This window comes from Ostrinia nubilalis, chromosome 2 (genome assembly GCF_963855985.1).
Source record: "Ostrinia nubilalis chromosome 2, ilOstNubi1.1, whole genome shotgun sequence".
Classification (NCBI taxonomy): Eukaryota; Metazoa; Arthropoda; class Insecta; order Lepidoptera; family Crambidae; genus Ostrinia; species Ostrinia nubilalis.
This window is the reverse complement of record NC_087089.1, coordinates 10358233-10381546: the sequence shown is the minus strand read 5'-3', so window position 1 is coordinate 10381546 and position 23314 is coordinate 10358233. Positions and strand designations below refer to the sequence as shown.

At 39.5% G+C, this 23314-nt stretch overlaps 1 protein-coding gene across 1 annotated transcript; it reads right to left on the bottom strand.

The window, feature by feature from the left end:
- Positions 1-1175: 1175 nt before the first annotated feature.
- On the bottom strand, positions 1176-16069 carry LOC135078590 (methylcrotonoyl-CoA carboxylase subunit alpha, mitochondrial). The gene is made up of 21 exons (XM_063973123.1): positions 15647-16069; positions 15134-15338; positions 14650-14867; positions 14180-14327; positions 13725-13862; positions 13394-13489; positions 12409-12592; positions 10071-10261; positions 9450-9581; positions 7708-7878; positions 6982-7105; positions 6483-6676; positions 6314-6439; positions 5991-6116; positions 5822-5947; positions 5653-5778; positions 5483-5608; positions 5314-5439; positions 4975-5094; positions 3911-4048; positions 1176-1719 (listed from the first exon to the last, which is right to left on the bottom strand). The coding sequence occupies exons 1-21, from the start codon at positions 15676-15678 to the stop codon at positions 1561-1563; spliced, it is 3006 nt and encodes a 1001-aa protein (XP_063829193.1). The 5' UTR covers positions 15679-16069; the 3' UTR covers positions 1176-1560.
- Positions 16070-23314: the final 7245 nt, after the last annotated feature.

Below are 23314 nucleotides of genomic sequence, written 5' to 3'. Positions count from 1 at the left end.
ATTGACCTCGTCACGCCTTGTCCTTAGAAAACGGGTGTAAATACCTACGTATAAAGACGCTCACGCCAGCATTCAAGCAAAGTACTTTGGGATCTTAGGAAGTTGTACCAGTATTATGTAGGTGTTATGAATATTTTGCAACAAAAAGTACAATCAACGTTATTTGTTCTTAGTTTTACAAAATACGTAATAGTATACTTATCAGAAAAATATTATAAACTATTTATTAGATTGAAGCGAGTTCGGGCATCAGCCAACTTAAGTGATCATTCATGAAAATCGACTAAATGTGTTATGAAATTAGAAGTTGTGTAGCATGTAAGTAATGGTGGTTTGAGAATGTGTTGTTAAAAACATAGATAACACATATTCATATTTTTTATTTTTTTATCAAATTAAATTGAATAAACAGCGGACAAACAAAGTATTTGCGTATAACAAGAAGTAATCGTTTATCATCATTCGTCATCAAAACATTTAGGTAAATCTTACTTCCCATTGTCTTTGTGTAAAGGTTGAAGGAGTAAATTTCTTTGTCCAGTTTTGGCACTGGGCCATAATTTTTAACACGTGTTTGAATACAATTAAGTGACTTCAAAAGACAGTAACCATCATTAGTGAAATTGTAATTTAGAGTCATTAATAATATTTTCCAGGTACTAATCTAATAAGTAATAAGTATCTTTTGTCCTTAAAAATTCAAGGAAATGATTAACTAATTTGTTTATTAGTTTATTGCCCGGGGTCCTCGAAGAAACAATATGGCACGTCGTGATGACGTCACTTAATGAATGTGGTCTAATCGGTATTGTCGTCAGTTCGTCACAAAGCTGAGCTACGTATGTACTTTTAATTTCACGATATGTAAAGAAAGCCGTTACTGTTTTATGTTATTACGGATTTAGGAACAGTGTAAATAATTTATAATTTTGTTTGCATTCATTTGGATATTTATAAATTTTGTCATAGTCAATGAGTAATAATATCTATCACACTGTACTTTGTAATTAGGTTAAACTTTTTATAAAAACGCATGGTATCTTAATAACAAATATGTATATTAAATTTTTTACAAAAATATAACAACAATATTATTTAACATTATCACATAGTTTCACCCGTGTGCATTCTGATCTAATAATATAAAATTTAAAATATTTATTTATAAGCACAACATTGATGGCAAGTCAATAACACAATTATCATAATTATAAACATAGTTTTTGGAAGACTTAGAATAAATGCACATATTCATAAAGAATTCATTTTGTACATATTTGATCTAAATAGTTTAAACTTATATACTAAATTAAAACGATGACTTCGGTTAGAATACACCAACTAGGGTACTCTTTGACAGCGGTTTCATATTTTTGTATCTTTAAATCCTTCTCTGTCGTAGCGAGATGCTGATATGAGCGACAAGGACAGCTAAATTTTAAAGTTTTGTCTAGAAGTCGATGTAGCTTGTCAATTAACTAAAGGAATGTGAACCATTAAGTCTTATATACTCTAATTAAATGCTTTGACTATTACTTTGGATTGTTTGGATATTTCTGTTCAATTTTCTCCTTCTAGCGTAACAATTTGTGCGCCTTTGCCGACCGGATCGCCAAGCTTGACCGACGCAAGCCCGGAGACCACGCCATCTCGCGGCGAACGAACTACGTATTCCATCTTCATCGCTATTACTACGAATAGAGGCTGACCTTTCACTACCTGTAAAGAAAATAAGTAAGTTGAGACATTGAGTGTAGCAAAAGTAAGTTCAATTGCATGACACAGGATTGCGCTGAAAACCTCCCCATTCAGGGTCAAACTTCATTGTAAGTGGATTTAGGAATGGGACTATTCCCAATGGCTGCAACTCCTGCGTAGCCAGAATCTACAGCTTGACCGCCAATAAAAACCCAGCGAATGTAGGTCAAATTTGCCCCGAGTGAAAGATAAACTGTAATTGAATCCGCAACGAAATGAATTAGAACATAGGAGTTCGAAGTTAAGGATCGCCTCCCCCAGTGCAAAGCTGATGGATGACATTGACAAACAAAGGTTTATGTAACATTTAAGTTACAAGTTCGTAGACAACTCCACGCAGCAGCAGCAGACAACGTTTTCCCACAATGCACAGGTTTCTATGAAATACCGTCATACGACGCTTACTACGGGTGGTGTTTCATAGAAATATTAACCAGTGGTGTCGTGACGACACGTCATCTGCCGCTGCTGCGTGGAGTCAGCTACGAACTTGTACCTTTAAGATAAGATAAAATGGATTGAGGAAAATTGATGGTGATAGGGACTTTACTTAGACGTACCTTGTCTCCCTTCTGCACCATGACTCGCTCGAGGATACCAGGCGTGGGCGAGCTCGCGATGTCAGCGGAGGTGGCCTGGTACTTGGGCAGCGGTATTATTGCTCACCAATCCCTTGCCGTGCCGTCCCGATAATGTGGGCAGACCCAACGTGGATTAAAGTAGGCTGATGATGATGATAAGGTCTTTAATCAGTACCTTGTCACCCTTCTGCACCATGACTCGCTGGAGTATACCGGGCGTGGGCGAGCTCGCGCTATCAACAGAGGCGGCCTGATACTTGGGCAGCGGTATTATTGCTCACCAAAAATCCCTTGCCGTGCCGTCCAGATAATGTGGGCAGACCCAACGTGGATAGTAGGCTGAAGATGATGATAGGGTCTTTAATCAGTACCTTGTCTCCCTTCTGGACCATGACTCGCTTCAGAATACCGGGCGTGGGCGAGCTCGCGCTGTCAGCAGAGGCGGCCTGGTACTTGGGCAGCGGTATTATTGCTCACCAAAATTCCCTTGCCGTGCCGTCCAGATAATGTGGGCAGTTCCAACGTGGATTAAAGTAGGCTGATGATGATGATAGGGTCTTTAATCAGTACCTTGTCTCCCTTCTGCACCATGACTCGCTCGAGGATACCAGGCGTGGGCGAGCTCGCGATGTCAGCAGAGGCGGCCTGGTACTTGGGCAGCGGTATTATTGCTCACCAATCCCTTGCCGTGCCGTCCCGATATGTGGGCACTGGGCAGTCCCAAAGTGGATCAAAGTAGGCTGATGATGATGATAGGGTCTTTAATCAGTACCTTGTCTCCCTTCTGCACCATGACTCGCTCGAGTATACCAGGCGTGGGCAAGCTCGCGATGTCAGCAGAGGCGGCCTGGTACTTGGGCAGCGGTATTATTGCTCACCAAAAATCCCTTGCCGTGCCGTCCAGATAATGTGGGCAGTTTCAACGTGGATTAAAGTAGGCTAATGATGATGATATGGTCTTTAATCAGTACCTTGTCTCCCTTTTGCACCATGACTCGTTCCAGAATGCCAGGCGTGGGTGAGCTCGCGCTGTCAGCAGAGGCGGCCTGGTACTTGGGCAGCGGTATTATTGCTCACCAAAAATCCCTTGCCGTGCCGTCCAGATAATGTGGCCAGTCCCAAAGTGGATCAAAGTAGGCTGATGATGATGATAGGGTCTTTAATCAGTACCTTGTCTCCCTTCTGCACCATGACTCGCTCGAGGATACCAAGCGTGGGCGAGCTCGCGATGTCAGCAGAGGCGGCCTGGTACTTGGGCAGCGGTATTATTGCTCACCAAAAATCCCTTGCCGTACCGTCCAGATAATGTGGCCAATTCCAACGTGGATTAAAGTAGACTGATGATGATAATGACTATGTACATGTATTTAAGTACCTTATCTCCCTTCTGCACCATGACTCGTTCCAGAATGCCAGGCGTGGGCGAGCTTGCGCTGTCAGCAGAGGCGGCCTGATACTTGGGCAGCGGTATTATTGCTAACCAATCCCTTGCCATGCCGTCCCGATAATGTGGGCAGTCCCAAAGTGGATTAAAGTAGGCTGATGATGATGATAAGGTCTTTAATCAGTACCTTGTCTCCCTTCTGCACCATGACTCGCTCGAGGATACCGGGCGTGGGCGAGCTCGCGCTGTCAGCAGAAGCGGCCGCGTCGGCGCCGCCGGCGGCCTGGTACTTGGGCAGCGGCACTTTGAGAACTGTCTGGCCGTTCTGTGAATAAAATTATAAAAATAATGAGTTTATTGCCTTAATGAAGAGGAATAAGACATTGGTTTAGTAGTTTTGGAGTTGTGAGTGAAAAAGATAGGAAACACAAACTAACATCTTTTTTAAGACGAGTATATCACATATAGTTTCATCAGTCTTGTCCTTGAAACATAGTCCTAAAACAAGGTTATAAGTCAAGTCTAACGAATCTTTTTATGATGAAGATCTTTCTCATATATTTTTCTATTGATTCTCAAATAATTTCCCTTCAACTTGACTTTATATTTGATTGAGGTAATACCACAGAATAATAATAAGTACTACGTACAGAAGTTTTACTTCGCGAAGGTATTTAAAAAAATGTATGCTCATGTCATTAACAATATGGTGTAATTTAGCTTGTCTCAAGAGTCAAGCACCATTTTGTTAACAAACGTCAGTGATCGTTACTGCGCCGAAGCTATAGGGCTGACTTCGGTAAAATGATGTGACGTGAGGTGCCAAACTGCAGAAAATGGCGGAGGAAATACATGATTTAGCATGAATTATTATGAATTATATTAACTACTTATTTACCTCTCAGTGTCTTCAGGCAACTTAAAAAAGTACATTCTGTGTTTTTATTATTATTTAGGCACAGTATTTAGTACACCATTTTCTTTATTTTTATCCATCATACACAAGAATACTCGTGCGTGAGTCAATGTTCGCTCGTATAGGGGGCCATCGTGCGTGTTTTGTTTTCGATGTAAACTCGCGGAGATGAACAGGCCTGGTAATACATTATAAGTAGGTATTCAATCAAAAATGGCAGAACCGAAGCGTTACGTTAAAAAAATGGTGACAATCGGTGTGTTATCTTCGTACAGTCATAGGGTTGAAGTTCGTTCAAAGAATCCTTTTCTATATTTCTGCTAGCAGCTTCTTACCTCATCATAGATGTGTACTTCGTTCTCAAACATCAGCAAGCCGACTTTGGTGGTCTTGTCTCCGAGTAGCGTGTCGAGCTGCAGCCCTTGTTCGTTGTTGCTCAGAGACGGCTCGACTTGCTTCCAATCACCTTCGTTTACTTGAACTCGGTAGCTGTTGTTATCTTACCTCGTCATAGATGTGTACTTCGTTCTCAAACGTCAGCAAGCCGACTTTGGTGGTCTTGTCTCAGAGTAGCGTGTAGAGCTGCAGCCCTTGTTCGTTGTTGCTCAGAGACGCCTCGACTTGCTTCCACTCGCCGTCATTTACTTGGAAGTCAGTAGCTGTTGTATTCTTACCTCGTCATAGATGTGTACTTCGTTCTCAAAGGTCAGCAAGCCGACTTTGGTGGTCTTGTCTCCGAGTAGCGTATTGAGCTGCAGCCCTTGTTCGTTGTTGCTCAGAGACGCTTCGACTTGCTTCCACTCGCCGTCGTTCACTTGAACTCGGTAGCTGTTGTTTTCTTACCTCGTCATAGATGTGTACTTCGTTCTCAAATGTCAGCAAGCCGACTTTGGTGGTCTTGTCTCCGAGTAGCGTGTAGAGCTGCAGCCTTTGTTCGTTGTTGCTCAGAGACGCTTCGACTTGCTTCCACTTGCCGTCATTTACTTGGAAGTCAGTAGCTGTTGTATTCTTACCTCGTCATAGATGTGTACTTCGTTCTCAAACGTCAGCAAGCCGACTTTGGTGGTCTTGTCTCCGAGTAGCGTGTTGAGCTGCAGCCCTTGTTCGTTGTTGCTCAGAGACGCCTCGACTTGCTTCCACTTACCATCGTTCACTTGGACTCCGTAGCTGTTGCTTTCTTACCTCATCATAGATGTGTACTTCGTTCTCAAACGTCAGCAAGCCGACTTTGGTGGTCTTATCTCTGAGTAGCGTATTGAGCTGCAGCCCTTTTTCGTTGTTGCTCAGAGACGCTTCGACTTGCTTCCACTTGCCGTCATTTACTTGGACTCGGTAGCTGTTGTTTTCTTACCTCGTCATAGATGTGTACTTCGTTCTCAAACTTCAGCAAGCCGACTTTGGTGGTCTTGTCTCCGAGTAGCGTATTGAGCTGCAGCCCTTGTTCGTTGTTGCTCAAAGACGCTTCGACTTGCTTCCACTTGCCGTCATTTACTTGGACTCAGTAGCTGTTGTTTTCTTACCTCGACATAGATGTAGACCTCGTTCTCAAAGGTCAGCAAGCCGACTTTGGTGGTCTTGTCACCGAGTAGCGTATTAAGCTGCAGCCCTTGTTCTTTGTCAAAATCAATATCAAAATTCGTTGTCACTTGAACTCGGTAGCTGTTGCTTTCTTACCTCGTCATAGATGTGTACTTCGTTCTCAAACGTCAGCAAGCCGACTTTGGTGGTCTTGTCTCCGAGTAGCGTGTTGAGCTGCAGCCCTTGTTCGTTGTTGCTCAGAAACGGCTCGACTTGCTTCCACTTGCCGTCATTTACTTGGACTCAGTAGCTGTTGTTTTCTTACCTCGTCATAGATGTGTACTTCGTTCTCAAACGTCAGCAAGCCGACTTTGGTGGTCTTGTCTCCGAGTAGCGTGTTCAGCTGCAGCCCTTGTTGGTTGTTGCTCAGAGACGCCTCGACTTGCTTCCACTCGCCATCGTTCACTTGAACTTTGTAGGTGTTGGGGGCGCTGCCGTATTCTACTATCACTTTCAAATCTGTGGATTAAGAGAATGGATGGCGTTATAAATAAGAAAGTAGCTGAGTCTGATATGTTACGATTTTACACCAAAGTCGCCACGGTAATAGGATGAAGACTGGAGCGGCCAGAGCGGCAATCCTAGCTATTGGTCCAATCTACACAATATCTTTACACGGAACCAGCCTTTTTACCGAGTACATGCGGAGCACGAATAAATATAGTTCTTGTTATGGTATATACTTTATAATCCAAATCTCATATACCTAGTGGCTGTATGATGATTATCATTAACAACATAAAAGTAACAAATACCGCAGTTACCTTTTTCGTCAAACCTGAGCGGAATCGTCTTTTTGAGCTGGTAGTTGGGCCTCCAGCCGGCTGGTTCTACGGAGATTCCCTTCCAACTGTCGTTTACAGCTTGTTGTCTTTGGGCATTTAAGATCTGGGAAAGGAAAAACATGTTACGTTAGACATAATTAGGTAAATACAAATACAGATCGAGGTCCAAATCAAATCAAAAAATATTTTATTCCGTTTAGACCAATATTTTGGCACTTGTGAACGTCAAAAAAAAAGGTAGCCCTTATGGGGCACTTTACATGTCTCCTCATCTTTTGGGCTCTACCAGCGCTACGAGACAAACATATGGGATCGGATTTACTTGCGAAAGCCACCGCCACCAGTAAAGGTGCAAATAAAAGGTGAACATAATAAATAAATGTGTAAATTATACTATTATTCCACACTTTAAATCAGATAAAAAACAAGCTAAGAGCGCTTATCAACAAAACATTATCTCAACATTATACCTAGCCGAACGGTGAAGGGGTCAGACTGGCCGACTCGTGATCCGGGGAACTCGGGTTCGGTCCCCGCCGCCGCTCGACTATTGTGGCTCACTCGTGATACAAGCATATATAGCTTAGTACGAGGGGCTAACGGGACTATTAGTAATTTGTGTAATAACAAATTACTAATAATCTTTAAAAAAGCGGGTATAAGCGGGTATACCTCCATCAACAATACAAAATATAGTGTACTTACAAACCCAAGGGCAGCTTGGATGGCTTTTTCTTCCACAGCGGGTTCGCTAGTCAATGGGAACAGCTCCGCTTCGTGCTGTGGTATGAAGGCGGTGTGGACGTCACCCTCTACGAACGCTTTGGCGCCGCTCAATCGGAGAAGGAAGTTTACGTTTGTCTCTAGACCGGCTACCTGGAATCGAAACGGTATAACATTTAGGCTTTATCGCTAGGAAGCGATCTTTTCCAGACTACCCAAAGAGTTGTAAATTTTATTTTATTTTAAACTTTACATTGAACAATTTATTTTTAATCATCTATAAGGTCACTAACTGACAGGATTGACTGACTCATACACGAAATCTCAGAAACTACAAGTGCTAGAAGTCTCAAATTTTGCATAGAGGTTACTTTTAGAACGTAGGTGCTCACTAAGACGGGATTTTGCAAGATTCAACCCCTAAGGCCTCAGCCTCGAACTTAGCGGGCAGCGGGGCGGCGGCGGCGGCGGCGCGGGAGCGGCAGGATCTTATGCGTAAAATCAAATGGACCGGTTCTCGAAAACAGCGGCGCGGCAGCGGGCAACGAGCGGGCAGCGGCGAGGGAGCGGGCATCGAGCGGGGAGCGCACTCCTTCTTTTGCCCACAATAAATCGAGCGTTAGGAATAAATTTGAATCGAAATAAAATTGTCGCCGTTGTTCAGACATTTCGTTTGCGAAAAAAAACAAATATCTCGACAACACAACCCCGAACACAACACTTCGCCGCTAAAGCGCCGCGCGAGCTGCCCGCTTGTTTCGAGAACGGGTCTGCGTTGCCCGCCCCGCTCCCGCACCGCCGCCGCCGCCGCCCCGCTGCCCGCTAAGTTCGAGGCTGAGGCCTTATAGTCCGATTTTTAATTCGACGGAATTCTGACAGCTGTCATTTTTTGACAATTCAGATGTAATAAGCCTTTTTTGCTTTGAATTAATAATAAATAATATGAAATGAAATTTCATCAAGTACAACTTTTAAGATTGAACTATTGTTTGTTTTGTGAATTCAATGTTCACTAATTATTATGTACATTTTAGAGACTAAATAGAAAAAAACGTGTTTTTAACACAGAAAAACGACATATTAACATAAACGAAAATATGTATTGATCATCAATCATCATTATCGTCATCTTAATCAACTTGGATTATAAAATTGGCATCTTGTTAAATTGATTATTTTATGAAGCTTAATTTTACTAACAAAAGGATTTTCATAAAAAAGGTTTGTAACCCATGGATTATTGGCCAGGGAGTCCAGTAATAGAAAAATAATTTCCCAATTTTTTTTGTAACTTCAAAAATATGATAATAAAAATTCAAATGACCATTTTGAAAGGATCAGTACATTTTTAAGCCTTAGTTTTTCAAGTGAAACCTTAAATTCAAGAAAGGATTATTTTTTAATTTGTAAAAATGCTCTCCATTCTTAGTGGGAATGTTTCAATGTTGACAACACTTCTGAAATGTCAAAATTCCGTCGAATTAAAAATCAGAGTTTAGGGGGTAGAACGGGATCCATGCTTATGAAGCCGCGGGTGGCCGCTAGTTTAAAATAAGACTTAAAAGTCGACTAACTCAAATATTTTTTTAGGAGAGGACTTCGTGTAAGTCTTATGAGGAGTTCAAAAGTGGCTACAAGTCGGTGGTGTAAGTATACACACGGTGCGTATCTTCGCTGGAATTTAGCTTGACACGCTCCCGCGAGTCTAGATTCTATTTACTTACTTTATATTCCGAGAGCTTGGCCCTGGTTTTAGCCAGCGCCTCGTTGCGGTCGCGGCCCCACACCACCAGTTTGGCGATCATTGGGTCGTAGTGCACTGATACTTCCTGGCCTTCACGGACGCCGGTTTCTACCTGAAAAAGCAAACGAATGTGTTTAAAATTTGAAAAAGGAAACTATAAATTAAGTTGTGTTTTGTTTTTGGACAAAAGTTAGAGTGCAAGAGAAAACAAAAAGGAATTATTTTAAATGTAAAATACACTCTGTTTTGTTTTTGAAGAAAAAATACGACTTATAGGCTAGGCGCAGACCACCGACATTTTGTGGCCGGTAGTTGGTTCGGGCTGTTAATCAGTAGGACATTGTATAAAGTGTGTACATGTCGGCAGATTCTTCATACAAATTCGAATCGGGCCCAACTATCGTCCGATTAAAAGTCTGGAGTCTTAAGTTCAGGCTTAGAGGCCCTGGCATTGTCTATGTTTGTTTTCCCAAATATGGGAAATAAACCTAGCACCATTTTTTTCCCTTTTTGATATAAAATATAGCAAAATAACTCAAACACTTTGAACTGAACGGACAGCATTTATCGTACTTGTCAATAAACTTGAAATTGAACTCACCCTAACATGTTGCTCCTTGGTAGGCTGCGTGAGGCGATGCAACGTGCCCGCGCGGGGTAAGAACCCTGCACCAGGTTCCTCCGCGTAGATTCGACACTCCACCGCGTGACCGCGGCGGATGATTTCTTCTTGCGTTAGAGGTAACGGCTCGCCGGCCGCTACTCTTAGTTGCCACTCTACTAAGTCCGTACCTGGTAATGGTAAGTGATTGTTAAAGTGACGCCTGGCTTAAACTGCTGCTAAGATTTCTACCTACTCTGACGTCGGTCGCGTACGTCAGCCAAGCGTACATATACATAGGTACATACATTATGTTATATGAGACAACGCATTGCAAATAAATACTCATTATTATATTATGGCATTGCGATGACAAAAATCGCTCCGCTGATGTCGGCGTAGGAGGATGTTGCAAATTCGCCTCTATATAACTACTGATATTTCTAGTGTCCGACCGAATATGGATTTTCAGCCGAAAACGGAAACGAAAACGAAGCTTCGGCTGCAGTCTCATTTTCGGCCGAAAACGAAAAAAAAATGACCTTCAACTCTCAAATTTCAATCTGAAATTATGTAAAAACTTTGAAAACCGTTAATGTTTTGACCAAAAACATAATGATGTTTGACAGTTGTTTTTGATAAGGATTGAAACACAAAACCGGCATTAAAACACAAAAAATTGAATTATGAATTCTTAGTAGAATATTATTTCCGGTGTATATTGAAATATTGGGAAGTGAAGAAGAAATAAAGGGTGTCCAGTGGGAATTTTTCAACTTCAAAAATGATTCATACAAATAAATTAATGATTTTTTATTATTTATTACTAATGCAAACTGGAGTTTAACAATGCGGATTTATTTTTTTATAGGCAATGTCTTTTAAATGATGCCCGTTTTACTATAGGCACTCTCACAGCCGGACCCTTACATTCGCAACTATGCGAGAGCAAATCGCGCTAATAATTTTCCTGCAACTTCACGGCGGATATTTTGTTACAGAACCTGAATTATTTAAGGATTGTTTTGCTGTAAACTTTTGACTTGAGATATCCCCACAAGATAGTCCCCAAAAAAGTCGCATAGTGTGAGATCTGATGACCGAGGCGGCTAGAAAAAATAGTCCTCAGTGTCTCCATCGAGGTACTCTCCGTGTGTGGTGAGACACCTTCTTGCTGTGAAGCAAGACACATCGACCAGTGACTCGTGGCGTATTTCAAATCCGCATTAGACTCTATTTTGAAACAATTAAACTTAATGAAAACTCTTTGGTTTTATTTGTATTCAATTTTGAACTTGGAAAATTTTCGCTGGACAACCTTTACAATGTAACCTCACTTCAAAACTTCAAAAGAGCGTGACAATACCGCGTCCGTTCAAGTCTGATTGGAACCATGAGTGCATCAGATTCACTCCCGAAGATATCGGAACGATAAACGTCACCATCTTATTCACGTATTTCTAATATTCGGTTTGGCCGAAGCTTCGGCTGGTTTTTGGCCGAAAACGAAAATATGGCCGAATGTCCATTTTTTGGCCGAAAATGGCCGAAAACGAAAACGAATATTCGGTCGGTCACTAGATATTTCACATCTGTTTTATGGACGCAGAAGTGCTTTCACAAAATAGTACATTATTTTATTTGTTTAACAATGTTTCAAAAGCTTAATTATGTAAAAGAAATAGCTCTGTAATGTTTCGGGATCAGAAAATAGCTGAGCACTTACGCCACACTTTTCATAAACCTTTCACGTAGAAGCAAGTAGAAGCAGGCCTGTTCATCTCCGCGAGTTTACATCGAAAACAAAACACGCACGATGGCCCACCTACAGGTAACTATTCGACAAGGCCTCACATACGAGCGAACATTGACTCACACACGCGTATTGTGTATGATGGAAGAAAATAAAGAAAATGGTGTACTAAATACTGTGCAGTATTTAACTGCCTAAATAATAATAAAAAGACAGAATGTACTTTTTTAAGTTACCTCAAGACACTGAGAGGTAAATAAGTAGTTAATATTATTCATGATAATTCATGCTAAATCATGTATTTCCTCCGCCATTTTCCGCAGTTTGGCACCTCACGTCACATCATTTTACCGAAGTCAGCCCTATAGCTTCGGCGCAGTGCCGATCACTGACGTTTGTCAACAAAATGGTGCTTGACTCTTGAGACAGGCTAAATTACACCATATTGTTAATGACATTGAGCATACATTTTTTTAAATACCTTCGCGAAGTAAAACTTCTGTACGTAGTACTTATTATTATTCTGTGGTAGAAGCTACAATAATGTTACAACAAAAAAACAAATGAATAAAAGTCAAGTCTTACCAGTGATCATCTCAGTGATGGGATGTTCGACCTGCAACCGAGTGTTCATCTCCATAAAGTGGAACTCATGCGTCTGTCTATGCAGGATGAACTCCACGGTGCCCGCGCCTACGTAGCCCACAGCCCTAGCTGCTCGCACCGCCGCCTCGCCCAGAGACCGACGGGTCTCTTCGCTGAGACCGGGCTAGGGGGAAAACATGTGGTTGAATTAGAAAAGGAGGGGGCTTGGGGGAAAATGTGGTAAAGTCTGGTCGCGGAGCACGTAGAATTTTGTCCAATGACCCCAAGCTACCTATACTTATCGCTCGCGCGTAATTATATTGCTGTCGCAACTGCGAGTGAGTGTGCGTGCGCAACAGCAATATAATTACGCGCAAGCGATAAGGATGGGTAGCTTGATGTCATTGGACAAAATTCTACGTGCTCAGGGACCGGACTATAGAAGAGATATCGTATTTGCCACGGATGAATGTCCAGGTTACAATAATAACTCGCGCTGCGTTTCATTGGGCTTAGAAGGACACCATCGGGTTATAATGGGAATGCATGTTCATGGATTTCCCGACGGAAAAGGGGTATCGTTTTACGTTCACCAGTTGACGTTACTGGCGAGTGATAGGATTTTACTTTACAGTGGCACTTTAATGCTCATGTTGGCGCCACTGTCTAATCCAGACACTAGCGAAGCAAGTGGCAGAACTTTACAATGGCGCCACTCGTTCTCACTCGCTTCAGCGCTCACTAGTGTATGCCATTGTCTTAGCCAGTAGGGAGTGACAGGATCTTACTCTACAGTAGCGCCGATGTCTCTCATTATCCATTATTATTTATTGAGACTAGACTTTTTTCAGTTACTTTTTTTTTAATAGGCATAATCGGCGCCACGTGCGATGAAATAATCAAATCATCTCATAATTTTATTTTTCAAATCACCATTTAGCTTTAATCTTTGTTCCGCGTTCAATAAAAACATAGGGATACATACCGCAGGTGCTTCTTCAATGATTTTCTGGTGCCTTCTCTGAACAGAACAGTCTCTCTCAAACAAATGGACTACATTGCCGTGCTTGTCAGCGAACACCTGAAAATATTGGATCAAAACTGATAAAATATCAAAGTTTGTGACAAGGACACTAACTTTAAAACAATGTTTTAGCACTTGAATACTAAAATAGTTTTAACTTCTATAGTTTTTAATAAACAGACACGAAAGTGCAAATAATGTGAGTCGAAAACATGTCGCTCTTTCCGGCGCAAAAGGACTTTGGCAGCAAATAATTATATTCTGGTTTTATATTATTTTAGCACTTACGTACCTGTACTTCCACATGCCTAGGATCTGTGATGTACTGTTCAAGTAACATGTTGTCATCTCCAAAAGATTTCAGCGATTCTCTCTTGGCGGATTCCAGTTGTGGCAAGAAATCGGCTTCCGTCATGGCGATTCTCATACCCTGAAATAAGCATTTTAATAAGCATATTTTTTACAAAAAAAGAATTGATGATGAAATAATATTTTGTCTATCTCTTATACATTCTCAGTGATGGATTAGCTTAGGTACTTTCAATTTTAGCACAGCAGTGTCAATAATTAGATGTTATTTTATAAGTGTAATTCCTCACTATCAAAGTTCTAAATACTCTTTTCTTCAAAGTTTCAGTAGATACACACCAGAAAAGGATGAGATTGAAAAAAAAGACGACAGTAATCGCCATTTTCGTCGTCGCAAAAATTTTATTTCCTATCCCTATAGCCATTTTAGTTTCATACCTTACCACCTCCTCCTCTGACTGCCTTGATCATCAGCGGGAACCCGATCCTCTGAGCTTCAGCCTGTAGTTTTTCAATGCTCTGTTCCTCTCCATGGTAACCTTTTACAATGGGCACCCCAGCACTTGACATGATATGTTTTGATGTACTAAAAATAAAATAAGACAGTGGTGTTAATCACTAACATTTGCAAATATCTTGAAGATGAAACTGCTCTATCATTCATTCATAAAATGATTTCAAATAAATATATCGAAAAGAGTTCCACAATACTGAGGGACTGACTAAGACCCATATCTTGAATTATATCTATAAGTTGGATTTTAACACTTGACTCTGTGGAAATACTAATACTTCAGTGTTGTTTGCTAAAATCAACCTATACACATTTGAAGGATCAGATGGCTGATCTAATAATGGTTTTAAACCTAAAAGTTGTAGTGGCATGCCTAAGTAAAAGTTGACCTCACCTCTTGATACCCATATCTCTGATAGCTTTAGGTGGGGGACCAATAAATATGACTCCTTCATCAGAACACTTTTCGCAGAACTCTACATTTTCAGAGAGGAATCCATAGCCAGGATGAATGGCTTGACTGTTGGATTTCTTTGCCACTTCAAGTATTTTTGCTGCATTCAGATAACTTAGTGTTGAAGCCGCTGGCCCAATGTGATATGCTTCATCAGCCTATAGATGAAGAAAGTTATTTTTATAAATTAAAATTATGGAATTAAAAGACGAATATAAGACTGGCAAATAATGTATAAAATAGACATAAGGACAGCCAGTACAGATAGAGAGTGTGATATAAATTTTTAGGGATAAAAATTATTGATATATTTCTTAGTTACGTAAAGGTGGAATCTCTAGGCTTTGGACAAGTTATATTCCTATATTATTGATGTATTTATAAGCTGTTTCGATTCTAATAAAAAATATGATTTTATAAATACCATTTCTACATGCATTGCATGTTTATCGGCATCAGAGTACACTGCTACGGTCCGAATGCCCAACTTCTTCGCAGTATGCATAACCCTGCAAGCGATCTCACCGCGGTTTGCGATGAGCACTTTATTGATCTGCTGCCTTTGAATGTCTTCTTTAAGTACCCGTGCATGATTGAACCTTGCTGAGTATTTGAGGTTTAAAGTTTGGCTGTAACAAAAATTAAGTTAAATTAAGATGTTGGTTTAAGTAACTGATAAGTGTCTAAGATATCGTGTCTTGCAGTTAAATAAACAGTTCACTGACTAAAAAATGATGAAACATTAATGATATTTTTTTTGAGAAAACTGACTTAATACCAAGGTATAAAGTTCTTTTTATTAGTAAAGGGATTTTATGCTAATGATCTTAGACCTTTTAAACACAATGGTTAAGAGCTTGTGAATATAATTTAAATATGATCTACATAATAATAAGGCATGCTATAAAACAAGTAGAAAACATGTAAAACTACTCACCAAATTCGATTCATCTGCTTTATGTAAGACATGATGATAATAGGCCCAGATTTGGTAGTAAAGAGTAATTATATCAAAGCGCAATCAGTTTTATCGTTATCACAGTTCGTGTGGGCTACAGATAATTACGTACGTTACAGAGGCCCGAGCCTCAGTGACGAGCTATTTACTGATTATGGAGGTGGGTACGGTTCGATAAACTGTCGTCAAAACGCTGCTATCACTATTTAAATAATCTTACGAAGGTCATTTACTTAACAAGTTAATTATATTTGGAAATTAGCTTCGTTTGTAGAAGTAAGCTCTCCAATTTTCCAATATAAATTATGTGTGTTCAACACGTTATGTAACCTAAATAATGGAATGTAATATTAATGTATCTTGTTATCATCTTACTTCAAAAATAATCATGAATGTGAACAAAACAACTTCTCAACTTGTTCAATAAACTTGTAAACAAACTCAACAACAATGTATTACCACAGAATAAGTAATAGTTATTACTTAGCTCTGTGCTCAACAACAACAAAAATGAGAAGCGCGGGAAACGTCGGTTTCGGTGGACGTCTTTTTTTGGAGAAATTATTTTTTCATTAATTTTCTATTTATAGGATCAGATAAGTAGTGCAGTGTAGTTTGTTAACTTAATTTTTATTTATATATCATATTAGTGTATCATATCTCATCACATATTGGGTAAGTTTTAACTTTTAACTTTCCATTTCGTCCAATGGACGACGATCCTCATGACCCGGGTGGGACAGCCCCCCCGGTATCTAATTACGTTACTATTTCACGTAATAGTTCATGTCTGGACACTGAAGGATCGGTAACTGATAATAATAACTGTGAGTCAAATGTTTCGCATGCAAAACGCAAACGAACTTTATCTAGAAAAGTTTGCAAACATTGTAACAAAAAAAGGAGAAGCCGTCATAATAAATCCAATGTGTTCGATTCAATAAACGTTTTTGAATGTCAGTGTATTCTTAGTAGCAGTACTAATGAATTACAGGATGCGCCCATAGTTTCTTCATTAGATCCATCTCCATCCACTGCGAATTTGTCGGCCAATGAAAACTTAACCAACTCCCCAAGTGCCCCAGTTGCTAGACCTTCTTATGTAGCTTCAGATTTGGCACCATATGTTGTTCACATACAAAGAGTTCCATCTGACCCTAATGAAAACTGCACCATTCATCCTATATCATTTGGCTTTTTCTTAAAAAAGAATGGGATTAGAAACATCATTGATGGTAGTTTAAAAAGAATTGGAAGGAACCGATTATCAATATCTTTCTCCAAATTTGAAGATGCTAACTCATTTCTAGATAACGGGAGTTTGAAGTTCAATAAATATAAAGCGTTCATACCTTCTTTTAATGTGACACGTATGGGTGTGGTGAGAGGTGTGCCGACAGACTGGACTGAAGAAGAGATTGTGAGCAATATTTCAGTACCAATAGGTTGTGGGAAAATTCTGAAAGCTAGGCGTCTTAAAAGGAAAAATATAGTTAATGGTGAGACTCAGTTTGTACCTATAGAAACAGTGGTGTTAACTTTTGACGGTCAGGTCCTCCCTAAGAGAGTGTTTTTATGTTTTAACTCACTGCCCGTTGACCTGTATTCTATCCCACCATTCAATGTTTTAGCTGCTGTCGGTATGGCCACGTGAAAAGTCAATGCCGTTCAACTCCTAGATGCTTTAAGTGTGGTCTAGGCCACTCAGGACATACCTGTTCAGTGGAGGAAGATGAAATAAGGTGTTGTTTATGTTCAGGTCTTCATATGGCTACTAGCAAAGTATGTCCTGAATATAATAGGCAAAAGAACATAAAGGAATCTATGGCAAAAGACTGCATTACATATGCTGAGGCACTTAAATTACACCCTCCTTGTTCTAAATCTTATGCAGATGTTTTAGTATCTCCTACACCTCAGAATTCATACAATCATGTGTCATCAAATTACTCTAATAAGACCTCATACAAAAAAACTGTTTTCTTAAAGCCTAGATCTCCTCCTAGGTTCTCTAAAGGTTATGATAAATCTGCTCATGATGAAATCATTCAAGGATATAACTCTGAAATCTCTCCAAGTAAAAGTATTTTAATTAACAGCGATGAGAAATACTCAAACTCTTTAAGTAATTTATCATTAAAAGAATTAATTGTAGCCCTGATTAATTCTCTGCAAACTAATTTGTCATCCCTACCGTCCAACGCTGCCTCAATCAAAGATAGATTATTAGACAAAATTTCACATAACGAACAAAGCTTCAGCAATTCAATGGAATTGCCGCAGCATTTTAACTAAAAAAAGTGACCTTTTATATTTAATAAATAAAGAAAATCCATTTATTATTGCTCTACAGGAAACATGGCTTAAGCCTGTTTCCATTTTTAAAGTGCCTAAGTTTTCCTGTGTTAGAGAAGATCGTAGTGATGGGTATGGAGGCGTGGCTATTCTTATTAGTCACTCTACTCCTTTTTCCCATGTCCCAATTCCTCAGCACAGTAGTGATTTTTCTATTATTGCAGTTTCAGTAAATCATATAACTTTTGTCTCAATTTATATTCCTCATCCTACTTCCCACATTTATGATGAAATAGATAACATTATTGGCAACCTTCCTTATCCTATTATTATTATGGGTGATTTTAACGCTCAACATGAAGCTTGGGGAAGTAGTAGTTCTAATTATTACGGTAATAGGATTTTAGAAATTTTAGATAACAATCATTTATGTATCTTAAACTCTGGGGTTGCAACCCGCAGGACTGCGCCTCATGAAGGAGTGAGCGCTCCTGACTTATCTCTTTGTTCTACTAATTTAGCCTCGTCATTATCATGGTCAACATTACCTTCATCGTATGGCAGCGACCATTTCCCAGTTGTCATTGAATTCCCAGATATTAATAGGAATGTGAATAATCGCGAACCTCGAATGAAATACAGACTGGACCGAGCTGATTGGAGCCTATTTAAGGACAAGGTGGAACAAGGTCTTTCATCTCTACCGGTTGTTAGTGAAAACAATCAATCAGCATGTGCTGAAGCTTTAGCCTCTTTATTAATCGAATCTGCTAATCAGGTATTTCCTATTAAAAACGGTCGTCATACTAATAAAATCCCCTCACCACCTTGGTGGGATAGCGAGTGCTCAGATGCTGTTAGGAAAAGAAAGGAAGCGGAAAAGAATTACTGTGCTATTTCAACAGAAGCTAATTTTAACTTATTAGTTGAAATAATGTCAAATACCAAAAAATTATTAAAACGCAAAAAGTGGGAAGGCTGGAGAAACTTTTGCTTATCCATCTCGCCAGATGTTTCCCCTTCTTTTGTTTGGACTAACATAAGAAAATTTAGATCTGCTTTTAAAGAATCCCAGCCGCCGTCTCTTAATGATACTTTAATTGAAGAATTTTTAGATAAACTTGCTCCACCTTCTGTTGCTGAGAATCTTTCTATACCCAATGATGCTTTTTTATTTACAAACATTGAACATACAGTTCTTAGCGACCCTTTTTCACTTTCTGAGCTTAAAGGAATTTTAACTTATGTTAAAGACTCTGCGCCGGGTGGCGATGGGATCCCCTACTCATTTCTGTGTAACCTTAGTAATTCTAGCTTGTTATATTATCTAACTCTTGTAAATTCTATTTTCAATTCTGGTTGCGTTCCACCTTCATGGAAATCTCAGGAAGTAATTCCAATTTTGAAACCCCATAAGCCACGAGAAGACTCCAACTCTTACAGACCAATTGCACTCTCATCCATTCTTATGAAAGTAGCTGAGCACTTAATTAAAAACCGGTTGGAATGGTTTATGGAGAGTAAAGGCTTGCTCAGCAAGAGTCAATACGGTTTCAGAAAAGGGAAGAGTTGTGCAGATAGTATTGGCATTTTTTGCACTGATATTAGATTGGCGTTTTCATGTGGCGCTTCAGTTCTTTCGGCTTTTCTTGATATAACAGCAGCATATGATAATGTGTTGTTAACTGTTCTTAGAAGTAAACTTTTACAACTACAAGTTCCCGGTTTGCTCGTAAATTTCATCCTAAATATCTTATCTATGCGAACTATAAATGTTATTCATGATAACAAAATCTCATCCAGGTTATTAAGTAAGGGCCTTCCTCAAGGTTCCGTCTTGAGTCCTTTATTATTTAACATCTATAGCTATGATTTAGAACCTTCTATGAATAACAGTGCACATATTTTACAATATGCTGATGATCTGCTCCTCTATGTTAGTGGTAATAATATACAGTTAATGTGTGAGTCTCTTACATATTCTCTCTCCCTATTAAAATCATGGTTAGACAAAAATGGCCTTAGCCTTTCCCCTCCTAAAAGCTCAATAGTTTTGTTTTCTAGAATCCGTTTTCCACCCCCAATTAGTGTTTATTTTGATAATCAACCAATCCCGGTTAAAAATGAAGCCAAATTTCTAGGAATCATTTTAGATTCCAAAATGACAGGTCTTCCGCATTTCTATTACATCAGTTCTAAATGTGAGCGACTATTAAATATTCTCAGATGTCTAACTGGTGTCTGGTGGGGCGCTCATCCGTTCTGTTTAAAGCTTTTATATAATGCCCTTATCAGGAGTATCCTCGATTACGGAACTTTCTTTCTTGAACCCTGCAGTATAGTGGGGCTTCGTAAATTGGATTTGATCCAAAATAAAGCTCTTCGATTAGTAACTGGTGCCATGAAGTCGAGCCCTATTATTGCTCTTCAAGTCGAGTGTGTCGATCCACCTCTTAAGCTACGTCGTCAATACTTAAGTGATAGATTTTTATTCCGAGCATTACAGTTTTCGAATCACCCTCTCCATTCAAAACTTACAGCTCTTTTAGAATATGTAGAATCTTCCTCATACTGGTATCACAAATCTCCTCCGTGTCTAGTAATCAGTTATCGTAAATACATATCTCTGCAAGCTCCTACCCATAGTTCCTCTTATCTGCCAATTTTTTGTAGTAAATATGAAGAGTTAATGTTCTCCCCAGAGATTTATTTTGATTTGGGTGTTTACAAATATGATCGAAATGCCCTCACAAACTTTAATTTTATGATTGACAGGGATTGGTCTAACTGGCAACACATGTATTGTGATGCATCAAAGCATTCTACCAATAGCCAAGTAGGCGTTGGAGTCTATCATGAGCAATTAAAAATAGTTCAAAAAATCAAATTTCCCCCAGAAACATCTGTATTTACAGCTGAATGTTTCGGGCTTTTCAAATCTCTTGAATACATCTTAATTATGAAATTGCAACAAACTATTATTTTCACTGATTCAAAAAGTGCTCTTCAAGCTCTTGTTAAATTCCCTTTTAAGTCAAATACTTTCTACCCTGTAATCATGGATTGCAGGCGGCTACTATACAATTGCTTCTTAAAAGATTTGAAAGTTGTATTTGGTTGGATTCCTGGTCACAGTAATATTCCCGGGAATGAAAGGGCCGATCGCTTAGCTAATGATGCAATTTCCTGTGGTGACCTGTTTCCATATAAAAATTACAGTCATGACTTACTTTCACTTCCCAAACTCTCCCTTAGGGAATCTTGGGAAAGTCAATGGACTGACAGCAGTCAAACTAAAGCGAAACACTACAGGAATATTCAACCACATGTTCCTCTCAAACCGTGGTTTTTCAAACTGAAGCTGGATAAGGCAGGGACTAGTAGCCTCATTCGTATGCGACTGGGTCATGTTTGCCTCCCCTTTCATTTGGCTAGATTAAAGATTGTAAATAGCGACAAATGCGACTGTGGAGACGCAAATGAAGTGGGTGACCTAAACCATTGTCTATTTTCATGCCCTAAATATGACCGCTCCTCTTTTATATCTTCCTTACTGACCCTCCGTGTCCCTTTTCCTACTTGCATTAATTCTCTTTCATATACGAACGACCTCTCTATATATAAATGTATCTCTATTTATTTATCTAATAATAATTTAAAGGTTTAGTTTTCCTAATTTCCTATTAACACTTCCTACCAGTTCCTACCTATACTGATCCTAGCCCTAAATTCCGAAATTCCGCTTTTTTATTGACATCCGTTTCCCTACCTTGACATTGGCAAATGCGCAAACCGCGCGAGCCATAAAAAAAAAAAAAAAAAAAAAAAAAAAAAACAACAAAAATGTACCGATGACGTTTGACAGTTTTGACACTAACTTGAGAGGGTAAGAGACATAAAGTATAAACTATGAACCGGGCATAGCTATAAAATAATAAACGTGCTCAGAGCCCCGATTACGGTAATTTTTAACGTGTCCAATCCAGACGCGCTTCTGATTCTGCGATACGATTGGTCAAAACAGCTGACGTACGCTGTTGAACGACCAATCGTATCGCAGAATCGAGAAGCGTGTAATCGGGGCTCTGTACATACACGTTGCAGCGTTGTGGGAACGGAGCAGCATGGCCGCAATATAATCCCCCTTAGACAATACCAAGTGGCACTTTTAGATCCACCCTTAGATTAATAAAACCTAGATAGATAGTCAGTGCACGAAAGGTGAGGCAGATTTTAGTAAGCCAGAATGGCTTACTCGTAAACGTCACATGACCTGTCAAAGTGAAAAATTGGTAAACACGTCCGACGACTTTTAATTAATTAAGACGGTTTGTGCTGTGAAAGGGTGTCTAAATACATCAGAAAAACTAAAGAAAGTGACCAGTGTTACATTTCATAAGTAAGTACTACGATTCGACGCGTATTTTGCTTGAATTTGGCTTTCAAAAATTAAATACGGGAATGATACCAGTAACAAGAAAATTTATTTCCCAATTGTTCGCCGTACAAATACACTTCCTTTTTTATGAAATCGAGACTTTTCAGTCGATTTATCTTATTGTAATTAGGTAGGTACTTTGAATTCAATAAATAAGTAAGTACATGATGCGTTTTGTTTTTGTTAGTTATAAAATAATTAAAAACGTATTAAAAATTTCCCTACTTTCGGGAAAATCGCCTTCACTGTCTACACTCCCCAACAAAATTGACACTAATGACATAAGATTTTTGCCTCACTCTTGACGAAGCGTTTGTATGAAGACTATCCATCTAGGTTTTATTAATCTAAGGATCCACCACTTCCACCAGTGGGTCTAGACAAAGTTCACTTTATAATCACACACCAGTTAAAAGATGGTCGAAAGCCCTTTTTTATGGAGTTTTGAGTTTTGACGGATTCAAAAATCGTCTAGACCCACTGCACTGGTGGTGGTAAATACACACACAAACACAAACATTTTTCATCTTGTTTCAGTTGTTTCCCATTATATTGCGGCCATGTTCCTTTCCCAAATCGTGAATGTACCGAGGTACCCCGGTCCATAGGATAAACGTCGATGGTTATATTGAATAAATGGGGGCGTTTGGCGGAAAATAGCGTTAGCAAGTAAAATGGCGTCCCTTTAGCGATAAGTGCTGTTACCAGTGGGTAGACACTTCTCATACAAAAACTAGTCTCTATATGTAGCAATTGATATACAACCTTATCCCTTAAGCAATAAAGTGCATTTTGGATTGATTTCACTATAGCAGGGGAACCCGCGGATCAATACCACCATACTAAAAATAATTGTTAGTGTCCTTATGTTGGTAGTTTTGTTAGTTTGACAAATGAAAAAAAATGTCTGTCAA